Source organism: Schistocerca nitens, chromosome 2, assembly GCF_023898315.1.
Source record: "Schistocerca nitens isolate TAMUIC-IGC-003100 chromosome 2, iqSchNite1.1, whole genome shotgun sequence".
In the NCBI taxonomy this organism is placed as follows: domain Eukaryota; kingdom Metazoa; phylum Arthropoda; class Insecta; order Orthoptera; family Acrididae; genus Schistocerca; species Schistocerca nitens.
The window spans coordinates 324,854,697-324,871,272 of NC_064615.1; the positions used below are offsets into that span (position 1 = coordinate 324,854,697).

The following is a 16,576-nucleotide window of genomic DNA, read 5'->3' on the forward strand; positions in this document are numbered from 1 at the left end:
CTTGATAGCATACTTGTCAAGCTTATAGATGAGCAGTGCATGATTTACAGAGTCAAAGGCTTTTGTGAGATCACAAAAGATTCCTGAAACTTTATTATGGTTGTCTAATGATGTGCTGATCTTGTCGATAAACTTGTTAATTGCATCAGTAGTACTTCTGCCACGCTCGAAACCAAATTGGTTTTCCGTAATAATATCATATTTCTCCATAAAATTTCGAATCTGGTTAGCAGCAGCATTTTCAAAGATTTTTGATAGGACTGGAAGGAGGGAGATGGGACGATAATTCCCCATATCCTCTCTTGACCCTTTTTTGAGCAACAGTTTTACTTCAGCACCTCTGGGAAGTTTCCTTGTTCAAAGGATTGGTTTATTATTTTAGATAGTGGGTAACCTATTATTTTACACACAAATTTAAGGACTTTTGCTGGTATTCCATCCCAACCTGCAGAATTTTTGTTTTTTAGTTTTTATATAATTTTTTCTACATCTATTGTTGAAACTGTTTTGAATTTTGTGAGGCATTCAGAATTATGATTTAGTCCAAAGGGGCATACATTGTTCTCATAATCTGCAACATTAACCTCTGCTTTCACTACATTAATGAAGAACTCATTGAAGCATTCTGAAATTTGAGCTGGATTTACAATGATCTCATCTTCAAGCTTAATTGTACTAATTCCATGTCTAGAGGCTTTGATACCTAATTCGTGTTTTACAACTGACCACACTGCCTTAGATTTATTCTCATGTTTTAAGATTAATGTATTATTTGTCATTTGCTTTGCTGCTTTGACAACTTTCTTAAATGTACTTTTGTATTGTTAAACATATTCAATAAATTCAATTTTTTTATAATGTCTTAGTTCCTTATGTAGCTGCCTTTTCTTAGCACTGGAGATTTTTATACCTTTAGTGATCCATTTTAATTTTGTCATTTTATTAAAATAAGTTTTTTGTGGAAACATTTCATTGAAAACACTTAGAAAATCCCTTAGAAATGCTTCAAAATTTGCCGTGCATGAAATATTTTTATCAAAGTGCCATTCTGTATCCTTGAGCTTATCATGGAATAGAGTCAAAGTTTCTTGGTTGAAGATCCTTTTTACATAAGCTTTTTTTACATGGGACTTCTCTACCTGCTCTGGGTAGCTCAATGAATAATGCTGAATGATCAGAAATTCCTAGATCTAGACAAAATTTATATCCATCTTCAAATACGTAATTCGTTAAAATATTGTCAATGCATGTAGCTAACTGAGCATTTTCTCTTGTAGACTCAGAAAAATTTAATTTGAAGCCATATTCTTTTATTAAGTCTGTAAATTTTGATACCTCAGATGTTTCATTCAACACATTGATGTTGAAATCAGCAGCAACCACAATTTTTTTCCTCTTTTCTTTACTGAAGTATTCTAACAAACTCTGAAATTTACGTAGGAAATGCTCAGTTGTCACCTTCCCTGGGATTCGATTAATTGATATTATAATAACATTTAAGTCCTTTAACTCAACACAGCAACTTTCAAAAATACACTCTTCATTAAAACACTTGAAGTCACATCTTACATGGTAATCTAAATCAGAATGAATGAGTATGCATGAACCTCCTCGTGACTTATTTATCCTACAAAAGCTGGTAGCTACCTTGAAGTTTTCAATTTTATTTAAGATTTTTATGGTATCACTACTAAGCCAGTGTTCATTTAAACAAATTACTTTAACATTTAGAAATTCAGATAAAAAACTTGTAGCTCATCTAACGTAGAGCTTCTGTCACATGAGTATTCAGCACTTAAGCCATTTATATTACAATGCATTATATAGTTACTACTAAGATCATCAATTTTATTTTTTAAAGACCTAATATTTAATAATGAGCCATCCTCACAGAAGGGTAGGTCTGGGTTCTTCTGTAGCAGCCCATCAGCTTGCTCACTTGGCTTGTACATTTCTTTGTCACTTTGATATTGTGTACTTACATCCATAGTTACATTCTTGATGGCTCTGGATCTGGGTGGTGTTGAAGTGATTTCCTTGTGCCAGCCATAAAAAATCACTGTTCCTCTCTGGCGCTTTCCTTGTTCTGGAAGACACATGTACAGCAGTTTGTTTGTCTTCCAGTATTTTTGGGGCTTGCAAAATTTGTGCTTCATTTTTTTGGCTTGAACCATTTCGTAATTTGTGTTTGTTTCCCAGCTTGAATGTTACTTTCTGGCCTATTGGTTTTAAACCATTTCGTGATTTGACACTGATTGATGGCTATATTGTTCGCTGCATGAAAAGAACGCTTTGTTACTTGCGATCGATTTCCACTTGTCCTGGGTACTTCATTGCACCGCGAAATACGAGTAAAAATTTTTTCCGTAAGTACCTCCTTTCCTAATGCATTCAAATGAAGACGGTGAACTGTATGGAGCCTCCGCTCCAAACTGTTTATGTCAATAACGTCTGTATTTACGAAGTGAGTACATATTTCACTGAAACTCTTGTTTGCGGTATGAATTTCACTGTTTACACACGACCACCTCGGTAAATCGTGACGATGCGGAATATTTACAACGAGTACATTCGTGTGAGATAAATTATTGAGGCATTTTCTCAATTCTGTGCTAGCCTTGAACGACTCATTTCTATATACGTCATTTGATCCTCCCAGCAATACAACAGAGTCATCCTTACACAAACTAGTTACTTCACGTAATTTTGTAAGGTTTTTCAATTCACTTAATGGAGCCCCAGGCTTCACGAAACCGTTTGCCCTGTAATTGTATTTTTCCGTTACCACTGCGGCAATTCCACGGCCGTGGCTATCGCCTAACACACATATTTTTCCGTATTTTACAATGTCAGCAGTCGGAAGTTCGCAGTGCAACGGTTTGTTTACTTTTTGTGGTTCATTTCGTAACTTTTCGACTTCGGCTGGAGTGTTCATTGAATCTTCAGTAGTGAATACTCCCACAAGGTCGTTATACGTTCTAGTTTGACAGTTTTTATGCATTAAAGTTTCACTGCTGCTTTGAGATTGTACTTTCTGAGTGCAGTTTTTATGCATTGAAGTTTCACTGTCTATACATACTGAAGTTTCACTGCTATTTTGGGATTGTACTTTCCGAGTCCCGTTTTCTCCCGTCATTGTTTGCCACTTGTGTGCAGAGGTCGAGTCTTCTTGCTTCTTCAGCGGCTCACGTTTTCCTGCATGAAGTTTATGTATGTCCAGCTTTAAAGCACCGATTATCATTTGTAAACTGGATATTCGTTCGTTTAGCTTCGAGATCTCGTCCTTACAATTTACACACGCATTATTTTTACTACCGAAATTTACTTTTTTTCGCGGGGATACACGAATTACTTTTACACTCGCCGCCATTTATTTGCTATCCCTCTTACACTTAGAGCTTCCAGTTCATTTAACAGAATTGTGTGGTCTACTGTACTGAAAGCTTTGCTGAATTCAAGGAAGATGCCTGTTATATGATCTTTATCTAGTGAAAATGAGCTATAGCTGAGTGTGTGCTTTTACCAGGCCTGAATCCAAACCGTTCTTTACACAGAAGACTGTACTTTGTTAGATGCCTCATGAGTCTAATTTTCATTATAGTTTCCAATAGTTTTGAAAATGATGACAGTAAAGAGATGGGCCTATAATTTTCTGTATTTTTGGGGTGTCCTTTTTTATGTAGGGGCAGGACCTTTGCATGTTTAAGTGCCTCTGGGAAGCAACCTGTTGTGAATGATTCATTTGTGATGTGCACTAAAGGGTTTTTAAAACTGCCTATAGAGTCCTTCGGCAAGCTCACAGACACTTCATCTACCCCTGCTGAGGTTTTATTTTTTAGGTTCCAAACAACATTGCTTATTTTGTTCTGAATTGGTGAGGCACAGCATCATTGCATTTGGAACATAATTCAATGTTTTGGCAGGCTGTATTTTGTTAAATTTGTGATGTAGCTTGGTAGCTATGTTGCTGAAATATTGATTTAAAAAGTTTACTTTTTTGGGGGGGGGGGGAGGGGTCAGGTATTGGGGTACCATTGTGCTGTCATTGTATGTTTACCTGTTTTGTCTTTTTTCTATCTGTCTCCTGTTTGGTGGCACTCCAGGCTGCTTTTATTTTGTTTTCTGCCTATTCTATAATTTAATAATTTTGAGACCTTTTTGCTGTTCATATGTTTTTCTGTATATGGTTTTTTAAATGTTTGGTAGTATTTTTGAAATGCAGGGTATATTGGTTGTTATTTGTGCTGCTGAGGTGTTTGCTGTTACACCTCTGAAAACTTCTCGTCTTTCTTTTCATCGTCTAAAAAATCATTTGGATGATGAGGAGCTACAGTTTTCTTCTCATTCACTTCACTATCCAATGTTGTATCCTGTTGGTCACCCAGTTATTTTTGTTTTGTGTTTTAGTGTCCCATAGTACTTTTGGGAACACTTTTTCAAACCTGAATTTAAATTTTAGTAGAAACTTTGAAAACTTCCCATCTGTACCAGTCTCCATGTACACTTCTCCCCATGTTTCATTCTTCATTTGCATGGTAAATCCAATGTTTTCTTGCTTAGAGAAGACCCTTCTATATGTTAGTGTTTTAGTTTTGTTTTCTACAGCTATGCTTTTTTTAAGAGATGACTGGAATGATTTGAGAGGCCCAGGTTACCTACTACCACATCAAAATTTTCTTCCTCCAAGTCAGTATATGGTCAATGATTGATGCTGAATGTTTAGTTACTCTTGTGGCTGTGTTAATCAATGGTGATATTATATAGCTGCACATAATGTTCAAAAATGTGTAGCACAACCCATCTGGGTTCAATGTGTTGATGTTTGAATCTCCACAAATGAGAATTTTGCCCTTAGGATTAGTAAGCATGTCCAATAATTGGATTAGTATTGCAATGAATGTATCTATGTCACCACTGGGAGAACAGTAAATACATAGTACAGTTAGTCTTCAGGACATATGTGGCTTTCTTATCTCCATAGCTGATATTTATACACACTTTTCTTCGCTCAATGAAATAATATAATTTCTAACTTTATACAAGATCCCTTCCATTACATACATACATGATCCACTGTCTTTCATAGTGTTTCTACTGATAACGGTGTGCTATATTATATATGAGCTTACAACTACATGTGTAATTTCAGATCCCCTACACCAGTGCTCTGTTATGCAAACAAGTGAGCTATCAATAGTCTGCAGTTCTACTTCTAGCTGTTGCCCTTTGTTATAGACCGGATATTTTTGTGGAGAACTGAGAAACACTGAGCACTTCTTACCTTGAGACTTCTCGTGTTTGTTATATGTCTAAAACCTCATTTGGATGATGAGGCGCTATAGCTTTCTTGTCATTCTCACTTCTTATCCACTGTTGTTTCTGCTGACTCCTTGCATTTTTTTACATGTTTTGCTGCTACTGCTGACGGTTCTACCGCTTCTAAATATTTTTTAGGTGTTCCTGTTATTCCTGTTGGGTCTGATGGTGCAGTTGTGACTGGGTTTGGTTTTGAAATTATTTTAGTGTCTGTTTTTTTTTATTACCTTCATTATTAGGTTTGCCAGATATTTTTGCCCAAACCATTCAGGTGTAGTCCGTGTTGTGTGTGGACTCTATGTCCTATATTATTCGTGTAAATACTTTTCAAATTTTTAAAATGTCTGCAGATTTTAGCAAACTGATTATTGGCACATTGTATTAACACATTATTGCCTCATAAGATCATGGTGATGCTAAATATTCACAATTATGACATTTGCATGAGTGAGACTTTTTAAGACACTGTTTAAGATCATTTCATTTTTGTATATGATGTGTGACAAAAGTGACAGTGTTAATTGTGTAGATTTTTTTACCTCTGTCAATGCAGTCTTCTTTTTTTTTAATTTCACAAAGAAAGGCTCCAGGTTTCACTCTAACACACAAATTATGTTAACTTTTTCTCTTAGTTTCTGTTCAAGACTACGGCTGTGGCTGTCACAGAATATTCCACAATATAGGGCAGGATGCAAACATAAATGGCCTAAACCAGCCCTTCATAGTGCTCATAGTTAACAAATATGTTTAACATGATTAGTAGACCCAATCTATGCCATGTGGAAAATAACTACCAGCATAAACAGTACCTATGGACATCCTTTATTAATTTGTTTAGCAGCTTAGGATATACCTATATGTGTCCGATCCAATTGCATACACTGTTTAATTATCATAAATATATCATTTTCAAATATAGTAACACCATACATAACAAGATGTTTTGTATTTACTGTACAATCTTCATATACACATTTTAATTCCATTACGTGTGTTTTGGACTTAGCAAGTATTCACTGAATGAACAGAAGGTACTTTCTACATGATCAAGTCACACTAATGTGACAGCTTCTTATGCTTGATGTCAAACTGCAATAACCACACACAGATAGTGAGAAGCAGCACTAGGGTATATAAAGCATGTCCGGGAGGGTTAAATCACTGACACAATGTGGAAACTGACTGATTTATCTGATGTACAAAAGGGCAGGATCACTGGTTTTCAGGCCAGCATTGGAGGCATTTCTGAAATGGCCAAGTTTATAAGCTGTTTGCGTACCACTGTGGATAAAGTATACTGTGTATTGCAAAATGGCATTGTTCAGAACTGGTGCAGAGACAACAGTGGTGCAGTATGAGCCATAGATGACAGGGGTGAATGACGGCTGCAGAGATGTGCACTGGCGAATAGATGTGCAACTGTTGAACAACTGACTACCCAGAGAAACCAAGGAGCTACCAACAGTGTCTCCTCAATGACTGATCAGCTAATGCTGCTGCATATAGACCCTGGCAGCATGTGCTTGGTTCATGCACTCATGCTGTTCAACAGTAATGAAGGCTGGAATTTGCGTGCTAATACCACAACTGGGCATCCACTGAGTGGCGACAAGTGACCTTTTCAGATGAATCACATTTTATGCTTGATCGGACAAATAGCCATTGGCATGTAAACACGCTGCAACCAGGAGGGAGCATTATGGTCTGAGAAATGCTTTCATGCCATTCAGAGGTTGATATAATTCTAGAAGGCACAATGGATCAACCCAAGTATGCATCTATCCTTGAGGACCATGTCCACAACTACATGCAGTTTGTATTTCCTCAGCATGGTGGCACCTATCAGCAGGATAATGCAATGTCACACAGCTTGCAGTGTACATGAGTGGTTCGAAGAGCAACAGAATGAGTTTACCATAGTTCTTTTGCCACCAAACTCTGCGGATTTAAACCCAGTTGAAAATCTGGGAGACCAACTTGATCAGGCTGTTTGCACCATGAATCCTCAACTGAGAAACCTAGTGCAGCTGGCTTCTTAACATTATACAGTTTCCGATAGCATGGCTACGTATGTCTTCACTTGAACTGAACTTGTTTTTATGTTGCAATGCAAGCAGTAGTATTTTATTTACAAGTTTTCTGAATAGTGGCCGACATCTGTCCATTCTTCTTGTATTAGCCATTATTGCAAATTATTATATTTTGCAGTTTGATGATGTTAATTGCTTGACTTGACTGACTCCATTTTCCTACTGCATTAAAACAAGAGCAGTGCATCACTCACATAGTATTATCTGTCAATAATGATTTAATGTTTCAGAGAACAAAAATGGCTGAACTTATTTTACTATTTACTGTAGGAATGTTGTCTTTCCACAGTAAACAGTTACCTGTGGCGAGTCCTAAGAATTTTGTGTTTTCACTACACTTATATCCAGCAGTCCTATATTCTGCTCCAGCTGTTGTTCATGAACAGTTTGATTTTAGTTTTCTCACTACTGAGAATTAGCCTTTTGGTTTGGTAACAAGTATCATTTTGCTTTTTGTTATGGTATCTTTTTAATTTGTGTCAATGGTAATGCTGTTGGTATCACATGCGAAAAGAATCATTTTGCTTTCAGTGTTAAAAGGTAAATCATTTTAATATATTGGGAAAAACAGAGGTCTTAATATGCTACATTTATATACATTAGTAGCAACAGAGATCCAAATATGCTACTCTGCGATATACTGTTACTTATTTGTTGAAATTGTGATAAGTTTTTTGTTTGAATTGTATTTGTAGTGCTTGATTTTTTTATTGTAGTATCATTTATGATGCTATGAGCTGCTCCTCATATTACACAGTGATCAAGTTTCCTTAATAAAATTTCACAGGCAACTATGTTGTAAGCTTTTGGTAAGTCACAAAATATTCCAAGAGGACTCTGGTCTTGATCTAATCCCTGCAAGATTGTATTAATGCATCAAATGGAGTTGAAACTTACTTTTTTATTTATTTTTTTACTGGAATCCAGACTGTACCAGTTCTTTCAAAATATACATTATTTTTTTGAAGAACTTTTGAGAAAATGAGTAGTAGGCCACATGGTCCATAGCTTTTGCAGCACATTGGATCCCCTCTTTTGGACAGTGGTAAAACTGGCCCTTTTTTTCATTCTGTCTGGAAAATTACGTGGCAGATTGGTTTACCCATTTCATTTGTTGTTAAGTTTTAATTTATATTTGAAATCCCACTTATGTCAGTGGAGGTTTTATCATCAGTTGTAGGATACAAATAACATGACTTGATGGAGTGTTGCTTATCTTTAACCAGCTATTGAGCTTGCAGGGGATCACTTTTGTTAATGTGTGTCAGTCTCCGTCATATTGATAACAAATTTGCTGAAAGTAATACTAACTACTACAGGATCTTATATTACTCTATTGTTTCTTTTGAGCTTTAGGCTTTTGCTACTATTATCTGATGATTTTCCTGTTTCTTTGTTAACTACCTTCTATATGCTCATGACTGTTTGATAACTGAGCAATAATGTTCCCACTTTTTTTTTCTTTTTTTTGCTGCTTTATAATAGTCATCAAAATGGTCAGGCTGTATGTCTCTGCTACTACTGTAAAGATATTTTAGTTTTTTACAGTATACAAGTGAACTAATCGTCAACATGCCACTGTCATTAGGCTGCTAGTAGCCACAGCAGAGGTTCACAGATGACACTATGTCCGCTTGTGGCCATGCATTACACTCTGTTTAGCACAGTGTATATTTCGATTGTGTGTAAAGTTGCAAAAAACAAAGTGCAATACCTTGAACAAAGTACGAGGTGTGGCTAGAAAAAAACCGGACTAGTACTGGTGAAACAATAAAACGAATGCAATAAGGCTGAAAGTCGCGTGGCCTGTCACGTGACTCTCGCTCCGCCTACTGCTCGAGTTTCATCTGCCTCCTGCACTCAGTCTGCCCGTGGCGTCTGTTTTAAGTAGTTGACGTTTTGTCTGTGCGTCGGAAAATGTTGAGTGTACAGAAAGAACAGCGTGTTAACATCAAATTTTGTTTCAAACTAGGAAAATCTGCAAGTGAAACGTTTGTAATGTTACAACAAGTGTACGGCGATGATTGTTTATCGCGAACACAAGTGTTTGAGTGGTTTAAACGATTTAAAGATGGCCGCGAAGACACCAGAGATGACACTCGCACTGGCAGACCATTGTCAGCAAAAACTGATGCAAACATTGAAAAAATCGGTAAACTTGTTCGACACTTTCCTTGTCAACTCCTGTTAACTCAGACACTGCTCTGATGGTTAAACGGCGATCTTGTCGAACAAGTTTACCGATTTTTTCAATGTTTGCATCAGTTTTTGCTGACAATTGTCTGCCAGTGCGAGTGTCATCACTGGTGTCTTCGCGGCCATCTTTAAATCGTTTAAACCACTCAAACACTTGTGTTCGCGATAAACAATCATCGCTGTACACTTGTTGTAAAATTACAAACGTTTCACTTGCAGATTTTCCTAGTTTGAAACAAAATTTGATGTTAACACGCTGTTCTTTCTGTACACTCAACATTTTCCGACGCACAGACAAAACGTCAACTACTTAAAACAGACGCCACGGGCAGACTGAGTGCAGGAGGCAGATGAAACTCGAGCAGTAGGCGGAGCGAGAGTCACGTGACAGGCCACGCGACTTTCAGCCTTATTGCATTCGTTTTATTGTTTCACCAGTACTAGTCCGGTTTTTTTCTAGCCACACCTCGTACCATACCCGATTTCCTATACACCGAAGTCAGCTCAATGAAAACATACAAATCAACACATAGTACTGCAGTATATACTATACTAAACATAGTTTTGATTATGCAAGCCAACATCAGGCATGAACCACAGCTCTGTCTGACGGTGACCTTATGGCAGTCAATGCATTAAAATTTTTCTCTCACAACTCCACAAATTTTATATTGTTTTCTGGCATGTAAAAGGTATTCATTTAAATGCAGTAACTGTCAGTTTTCTTTCCATGAACAAATTTTCTGTAGTTAATCACACCTCCTGACAACATAACACAATTTTACCACATTGTTCCTGTGCTCCTGTCCTTAATTCCATTGAGAGACAAAAGTTGTTAATCCTATGACACTGGTCAATATAAACTGGTAAACACCTGGAATTACTGTTTATTTCTCATGGTTTGAACTAATAATACGTCATAAGTGAGCAGGTTTATTCTTCACTATTCCCACAGAATGCATACCAACACGAATTTAATTGTTGTGCTGGAAAAAAACCTTTCGTCATTTGAAGGATTAATAACTAGGACCTGTAACTTCACTGAGCATGTGACACCTTACTTCAACAATCAGCTCAAAACTAAATGGATTACACCAGAATATGTTACTGCATTTTCATACACACTAGTAGGATAATTAATAGTTGACTTTGCTGCAAGACAGCATCTGCCAGTTTCTGCATAAAATTCTGGTGCCATTTAGCCACTGATGTTTCTTTGAAAGCTTCTTGTCCTCTGTGACAGATCATGCCAGTTTAATAGAGACAAGCATAAGAACTTGTGTGCAGTAATACCTTCAAATGCACATTTCCTTTACACACGTTGGCCAGCAGCTGGGTTCTCAAAAACAAACAAAATCAATGTATCAACATATTTTGCCTACTTACACTCTCTAATTTACAGAATATTCTGGCAGAGCTCATCTTAAAGAACATTATCACTGTACAAAAGTTTGACATGACATTAAAGTACAGTGCCTTATACGTGACCACTCTGTAGAAAAGTACTCACACAACTGAAGCTATATGGACAGATCATGAATTGTGCCTGGATAACTTAATAACCAAGAGCACTGCAGGTGGAAGGGAAGGTTCTGGGTTCTAGTCCATGTCCAATGAACAATTTTAATCTGCCAGTAACTTTAAAAACAATTTAAACATGTGTGAAGATTGGACAGCAGCTTCATAGTACAGATCCTCTATAATGAATGGTGAGTAATAATGTATATTATTATAACACTTCATAAAAAATGACTTGTATCAGTCTTTCTTAGAACTGCTCGAGCCCAAAGTGGGATGAATTATGCTGCACCATTTTTTTCATGCTAAACAATCTAAAATGTGTTACAGAATGACTGGGGAAAACACTACCAATTGAAATAAGTGTGCAAAATAAGAACCAATGAAAGGCTTGCAGGTGAAGAAGTTTACCTTCACGTACACAGCAGACTGTAACAGCAAGCCTTGGGAAGGGATAATGAAGAATTACTGTGAGGGAATGTGTGCATATGTTACACTGCCTGGTTACAACAGCTTCGAAGCATTCTTTCATTATAACTGACTCCAGCAGCATGTGAATACTGCTGCTAATAAAACCTTTGAATACTTATCAGTTGATTTAAATTGCAGAAATACAAAAAATGGCTCTGAGCACTATGGGACTTTACTTCTGAGGTCATCAGTCCCCTAAAACTTACAACTACTTAAACCTAACCAACCTAAGGACATCACACACATCCATGCCCCAGGCAGGATTTGAACCTGCGACCGTAGCAGTCACGCGGTTCCAGACTGTAGCGCCTAGAACCGCTCGGCCACCACGGCCAGCAATGAAATACAAGAACTAACTTTGAAAAAAAAAAATCTTATATTTAATGGCAGGAATGAAGATTAGATTTAACACCTTGTCAACAATAACTTCATTGGAGACAGAGCACAGTCTCAAGATGCACAAAGATGAGAAGGAAATTTAGGGAGCCTAAACCTAGATGAGAATCCCACTACTGACAAAGTCCACTGCCTTAACCACTGAGCAGTTAAGCAACACTTAAACATGAATTATTTTTAACACCATAAAACTAATTTTTTCCAATCACTATTATATATTGAATGGTCATTAGAATGGGTATCTAATTAAACTTAAATTATGAGACAGAATTGGTGGACAGTAATACCTTCAGGAGGCAAAATGTTTAGCACTGCTGATAGCAACATATAAAAGTAAAAGTAACAATCACAACTTTCAGAACTATTAGTTCCTTCCTTGGGGAGGAAATATGGATAGTGACACAGACCACAGGATGAGAGACCCAACTTCAGTGAGGATGAGAGTCTACTAAAAATGTAATACCATCAATCTTTTATCACTGATCATCAATTGCTTAATAAACAGTGTGTAGTCATCATAAATAAGCTTACAGTTCATTTCTATCTGCATGTATTAAACATGCACGAACTGCTGAAACTATTAGTAAACATACAGCTTTCACTCGATAAAAATACTGATTGACTCTTACAAGCAATTCGAAAAGCAAGTTATCTAAGCATCTAATGAGCATTCAAATTGTTAAAGAAAGGAAAAGTAGTGTTTTCTGAGTTAGAGCAAAATACCAAAAGTATACTGTCTAATAAAGTAAAAAAATGAGTTTCTGAAAAAAGACAAAACCTTCTCATAATACTTGATAAGATGGTAAGATAGGTTGTGACACTTTCACACGTAGTTTATCATATTTCAGAATGAGACACAGAAAGAAGAAAATTAGATACCCTGCTGACGACTCCCATCAGTTACAGAATATGTAAATTTAAACCACCAACAGAAGTAAGACAATGGCTTTAACACTAGTGAAATACTCTACTTCGTACCTCATGGAAAAACTTTATGGAAATACACAAGCCAATATTGCACCGTATGAATTATTCTCTCAGTTTTCTGTAGGTTTATTTCTTTCCACATATTTTGCTGAACAACAGAACACAAAATGTATTCCCGATATGTAAACCACATCAGTGTCAGCCAAATTAAGGGCATTCAAATTTCATTCATTCATATATCACATTCTGTAAATCTCATCCATAAGAGAGGCTTCAGGGATGTGGAACAAGTAAAATTATATATGAACTGGAAAATGCAATAACTGTAGCCTACTTCTGTAAAGTATACAATGATAATTTTGGGAATAAATTTGACATACATTTTTAATTAACATAAAAGCAGCTTTTTGAAAAAAGCCATTGCTTTTGTCCTTGGCACATATCGGTTGCTGCTTTCATTGAATTTTTCACTCCAAACATTTATGTAACTTTACATGGAACGCCATCAGTTGTCAGTAGATAAAGCTGAAACCTGTTTACTATTTCCGAGTTCTCAAAAAAAAAAAAAAAAAAAAAGATACATACACGTTCAGTCAATTAATTGAACACTTAAGTGATTATATCAGTTCAATTTAAGTCAAATATCTTAACTCACTCCCAGTCCCCCCCCCCCCATGAACCATGGACTTCGCTGTTGGAGAGGAGGCTTGGATACCTCAGCGATACAGACTGCTGTACTGTAGGTGTAACGACAACAGAGGAGCATCTGTTGAGAGGCCAGACTAACGTGTGGTTCCTGAAGAGAGGCAACAGCCTTTTCAGTAGTTGCAGGGGCAACAGTCTGGATGATGGACTGATCTGGCCGTGTAACATTAACCAATATGGCCTTGGTGTGCTGGTACTGTGAACAGCTGAAAGGAAGGGGAAACTACAGCCATAATTTTTCCCGAGGGCACGCAGCTTTACTGTATGGTTAAATGATGATGCCGTCCTCTTGGGTACTTTATTCCGGAGGTAAAATATTCCCCATTCGGATCTCCTGGCGGGGACTACTCAGGAGGACGTCATTAACAGGAGAAAGAATACTGGCGTTCTACGCATCGGACCGTGGAATATCATATCCCTTAATCGGGCAGGTAGGTTAGAAAATTGGAAAAGGGAAATGGATAGGTTAAAGTTAGATATAGTGGGAATTAGTGAAGTTCGGTGGCAGGAGGAACAAGGTGAATACATAGCTATAAATACAAAATCAAATAGGGGTTATGCAGGAGTAGGTTTCATAATGAATGAAATTAAAAACAGGAGTGTGGATAAGCTACTATGAACACCATAATAAATGCATTATTGTAGCCGAGATAGCCCATGCCTACCACAGTATTACAAGTTTATATGCCCACTAGCTCTGCAGATGATGAGATTGAAGAAATGTATGAAGCGATAAAAGAAATTATTCAGATAGCAAAGGGAAATGAAAATTTAATAGACGTGGGGGACTGGAATTCGATAGTAGGAAAGGAAGAGAAGAAAAAGTAGTAGGTGAATATGGAATGGGAGGGGGGGCGGGGCAAGGAATGAAAGAGGAATTCGCCGGGTAGAATTTTGCACAGAACATAACTTAACTATGTTTAACAATTGGTTTAAGAACCACAAAAGAAGTTTGTATACGTGGAAGAGGCCTGGCGACACTGGAAGGTTTCAGATAGATTACACAATGGTAAGACAACGATTTAGGAACCAGGTTTCAAATTTTAGGACATTTCCAGGGGCAGATGTGGACTCTGACCACAATTTATCGGTTATCAACAGTAGATTAAAACTGAAGAAACTGCAAAAAGGTGGGAATTTAAGGAGATGGTACCTGCATAAACTGAAAGAACAACCAGTGGTTGTAGAGTGTTTCAGAGATAGCATTAGGGGATGATCGACAGGAACGGGGAAAGAAATACAGTATAAGAAGAATGGGTAGCTCTGAGAGATGAAATAGTGAAGGCAGCAGAGGATCAAGTAGATAAAAAGACGAGAGCTAGTAGAAATCCTTGGGTAACAGAAGAGATACTGAATTTAACTGATGAAAGGAGAAGATATAAAAATGCAGTAAATGAAGCAGGCAAAAAGAAATACAGACATCTCAAAAATGAGATTGACAGGTAGTGCAAACTGGCTAAGCAGGGATGGCTAGGGGACAAATGTAAGGATGTAGAGGCATATATCACTAGAGGTAAGATAGATACTGCCTACAGAAAAATCAGAGACCTTTAGAGAAAAGAGAACCACTTGTATGAATATCAAGAGCTCAGATGTAAAACCAGTTCTAAGCAAAGAAAGGAAAGCAGAAAGGTGGAAAGAGTACATAGAGGGTCTATACAAGGGTGATGTACTTGAGGGCATTTATCAAAATGGAAGAGGATGTAGATGAAGATGAAATAGGAGATATGATACTGCGTGAAGAGTTTGACAGACGAATGAAAGACCTAAGTCGAAACAAGGTCTTGGGAGTAGACAACATTCTCTTAGAACTAATGATAGCGTTGGGAGAGCCAGCCATGACAAAACTCTACCATCTGGTAAGCAAGATGTATGAGATAGACGAAATATCCTCAGACTTCAAGAAGAATATAACAATTCCAATCCCAAAGAAAGCAGGTGTGAAAATTACCGATCTATCAGTTTAATAATAAGTCACAGTTGCAAAATACTAACATGAATTCTTTACAGAAGAATGGAAAAACTGGTAGAAGCCAACCTTGAGGAAGACGAGTTTGGATTCCGTGGAAATGTTGGAACACATCAGGCAATACTGACCCTAAGAATTACCTTACAAGATAGATTACGGGAAGGCAAACCTACATTTCTAAGATTTGTAGACTTAGAGAAAGTTTTTGACAATGTTGACTGGAATACTCTCAAATTCTGAAGGTGGCAGGGATCAAATACAGGGGGGGCGAAAGGCTATTTACAATTGGTACAGAAACCAGATGGCAGTTAGAAGAGTCGAGGGGCATGAAAGAGAAGCAGTGGTTGGGAAGGGAGTGAGACATGGTTGTAGACTATCCCCAATGTTATACAATCCGTATATTAAGCAAGTAGTGAAGGAAACAAAAGAAAAATTTGGAGTAGGAATTAAAATCCACGGAGAAAAAATAAAAATTTGAGGTTTGCCAATGACATTTTAATTCTGACACAGACCTGGAAGAGCAGTTGAACAGAGTGAACAGTATATTGAAAGGAGGATACAAGATGGAAATCAACAAAACCAAAACAAGGATAATGGAATGTAGTCAAATTAAATCAGGCTATGTTGAGGGAATTAGATTAGGAAATGAGATACTTAAAGTAGTACATGAGTTTTGCTACTTGGGGAAGCAAAATAACTAATAATGCTTGAAGTAGAGGGATATAAAATGTAGACTGCCAATGGCAAAGAAAGTGTTTCTGTAGAAAAGAAATCTGTTAACATCGAGCGTAGATTCAAGCATCGTAAAGTCTTTTCTGAAAGTATTTGTATGCAGTGTAGCCACATATAAAAGCGAAATATGGACAATACATAGTTTAGACAAGAAGAGAACAGACACTTTCGAAATGTGGTGCCACAGAAGAATGCTGCAGATTAGATGGGTAAATCACACAACTGATGAGGAGGTACTGAATAGAACTGGGTAGAA

At 37.1% G+C, this 16,576-nt stretch overlaps 1 protein-coding gene across 1 annotated transcript in view; it reads left to right on the forward strand.

The window, feature by feature from the left end:
* The first annotated feature begins 2,423 nt into the window (after positions 1-2,423).
* The window catches only part of LOC126236121 (cyclin-dependent kinase 8), a 93,667-nt gene continuing 79,514 nt past the window's right edge, over positions 2,424-16,576 (forward strand). Inside the window, exon 1 of the mRNA XM_049945193.1 lies at positions 2,424-2,464. Coding sequence (XP_049801150.1) covers positions 2,439-2,464 — 26 coding nt within the window. The 5' untranslated portion in view covers positions 2,424-2,438. The remainder of the gene's footprint in view (positions 2,465-16,576) is intronic.